Below are 2599 nucleotides of genomic sequence, written 5' to 3'. Positions count from 1 at the left end.
CAAGTTCATCCTTGTCATTGTTATTTAGTCATCCATATAAAATACTTCTCTTCTAAATTAAGCTTTTTAATCTTCAGTAAAGAACAAGTTGTTTTCCTCTCCACAACTGTCCATAAGACCACCTATAAGTATTTTCAGACTAAAGCCCTGTTTGATAATCCAGTTCAGCACTTAAAGTTAATGGATTCAAATCTTAACATATTCAGACTGTTTGATAACCAAAAATTGAACATTTGAATTAATTAAGTGGCACTGAATTTCCTAGGCAAAACTTGCTCCCACAATTAAGTGATAAACTATTCACTTATTACTGAATGTAATATACACTCAAATATATTAGATTTAATACTTAACAACTCAATAACTTGATGGATTCATATTTCAAACTTCAGTTTTCAAACTTCAATTTTATCAAACACACCCTAAATACTAGTACCATCCCATAGTTGAGGTACAATAAGTTAGTTTCTATCCGTATGGGACTAAATTTTGTGGCGATAACTGTTTCTCATGGAAAAGGTAATATAGAAATAAAACAGCCAAAAGCGACAAGAAGAATCAGAAAAACAACTATAGAAATATAGAAAAGTGCTCTTTCTTGCATATTATGCTATACTGAGTCCTTATATGCCGAAATAACAGAATCATGAACTATATTTCAGCAGCAGAAACTAGTTTAGATCAGCTTAGATTACAGATCAAACCTGTAAATTAGTCAATTTACAATTTGGGACATGACTACCACGCTGCAGCAATGCATATCTTCCGTCCAGTCAAAGCTTGACGTGATGAAGTTACTGAAGTTCAAATCCATATATGTTCAGAAAGTAAACTTAAGAAATGATGTCCTAGATTACTAGAGAGTTCCTCAATCCTTACAGCTGTCATATCCAAAACCCAAGTACATCAGAACATCATCAGATTTGATGAAGTCCCAACTACAAAGGGCTCCATTAACAACCGCGTCAAAAAGTAAAATATGACCCCCAAAGCAATCGAAATTGGAAGCGCTGGCAAAGCATGACGACAAACAGCCAACAATATCAATGTGCAGCCAAGTCCTGATATAATAGCGAGATAACAAGCATAAACTGTCATCAGATCATACATGGCTGCCCTTCCTACCAATACACTGTAGAACACAAAGTCCCCTAACCCAAGCTTAATTCCCCTACCATTCATTACCTCAATCATCTCATCACCATCTCTTTCCCTACGCGGTCTCATCATTTCTGCAACTGCTACTTCATTCAATCGCCTACTACTGTTATCAGTACTCTCATACATCATTGGAGATCTCGACCTTTCCCTTGAATTACCAGCCATCAAGGGCGAAGTCTCCTCTTGATCTTCTCTCACAACTTCAACCTCCTCCTCATCATCATTGTCCATATTTATAACCATATGCCCACTCTCACTCGCAATCTCATTCTCATAATTCCCAATATTCGTTCTTGGTGATGCTGACACAGCCTGAAGCTCAACTCCATGATCACTACCATCATTCTGCGACATCCCAGCAACAAGAAGGCCAGCCAAAGTAGATCCTCCTCGAGACCCCGAAATGTTAGCATTAGTTGTAGGCCTAGCCTCATAAACCAAAGCTGGGAGCTCCTCCTGCCGTCTAGACGCCAATTCAACCAAAATTTTCAAAGGCCCACCGGGCGCCAAAACTGCAACCAAGTCATACAATGCCAGTGCCACCAGTAAAACCCAAGTAGTCCACTCGGGCAATCTCGTAAACCAAGCAGCCACAACAATTCCCAAAGCAACCATGTAAGACTGCCTAATTAAGATCGGGACCCCATTTGAAAAAACCGACAAAACCCCAAGAATTGAGAAATTGAAAAGTAGTATAAAGCAAGTTACTGAATCGACTGGGATGTTGAAATGTTGAATGATAGTGAGAAATATAGGCCCACCCATAAAGGAGAGGACAAAGAAGGCGGAGAAGCGAGTATAGTGCTTGAGAAAACTTGTGCAACGGTAGTAGTAGAGAAGGACTAAGACGAAAGTGACAAAGGCAATGAGGATCACAAAAACGAGAGCGTTCAAGAGTGCACCTTCGAGTTTCTCAGCAGGGGTATCGGTGGGGGACTCGAGGTAGACGAGATTGGCGGCCGTACGGACGGCGGAGGAGGCGGAGGTGTTGGTGAGGGAGTAGACTAGCAGAACTACTAAGAACATGCAGATTGACACTGGAGACATTACTCCGATTATTTCCGAGCCGATTGATTCTAGTATGCTGCCGCCGCCGCCGTCTTCCATTTCCGATTTGGAGATTTCTTCTTCTGTTTCTTTCTTTCTTTCTTTTAGTTAAATTGCCATATTGGGAAGAAATGAATTTTGGGAAAGAAAAGTCGCGGAAAATTCTACTGTTTGATGTTAAGCAATATTGGGTTCAGCGCGTGCGATTCGCTCCCTACTTCAAATAGTCCGTGACTTAGGGCCGGTTGGAGTTGCGTAACTTATTGAAAAGCACTGGTACAAGTTTTAATAAAAATTAGGGTTATTATCACTTTACCCCCTCGACTATATTACTATTATCAGTTTATCCCCTAAACGTTATTTTTTATTTACTTCACCCCATAAGTAATTC

The 2599-nt window shown here is 39.9% G+C and overlaps 1 protein-coding gene across 1 annotated transcript; it reads right to left on the bottom strand.

The window, feature by feature from the left end:
* Positions 1-579: 579 nt before the first annotated feature.
* On the bottom strand, positions 580-2370 carry LOC113756294 (presenilin-like protein At1g08700). Its single transcript, XM_027300017.1, has one exon. It carries the CDS (start codon positions 2266-2268, stop codon positions 907-909), a length of 1362 nt encoding a protein of 453 aa, XP_027155818.1. The 5' UTR covers positions 2269-2370; the 3' UTR covers positions 580-906.
* Positions 2371-2599: the final 229 nt, after the last annotated feature.

The sequence above is a fragment of the Coffea eugenioides genome, unplaced genomic scaffold (genome assembly GCF_003713205.1).
Source record: "Coffea eugenioides isolate CCC68of unplaced genomic scaffold, Ceug_1.0 ScVebR1_2159;HRSCAF=3137, whole genome shotgun sequence".
Taxonomy (NCBI): Eukaryota; Viridiplantae; Streptophyta; class Magnoliopsida; order Gentianales; family Rubiaceae; genus Coffea; species Coffea eugenioides.
This window is presented reverse-complemented; position numbering and strand designations above follow the sequence as displayed.

What these genes read in the sequence shown, in the direction of transcription:
- LOC113756294 (XM_027300017.1), bottom strand. Translation starts at nt 2,268, where the DNA reads ATGGAAGACGGCGGCGGCGGCAGCATACTAGAATCAATCGGCTCGGAA.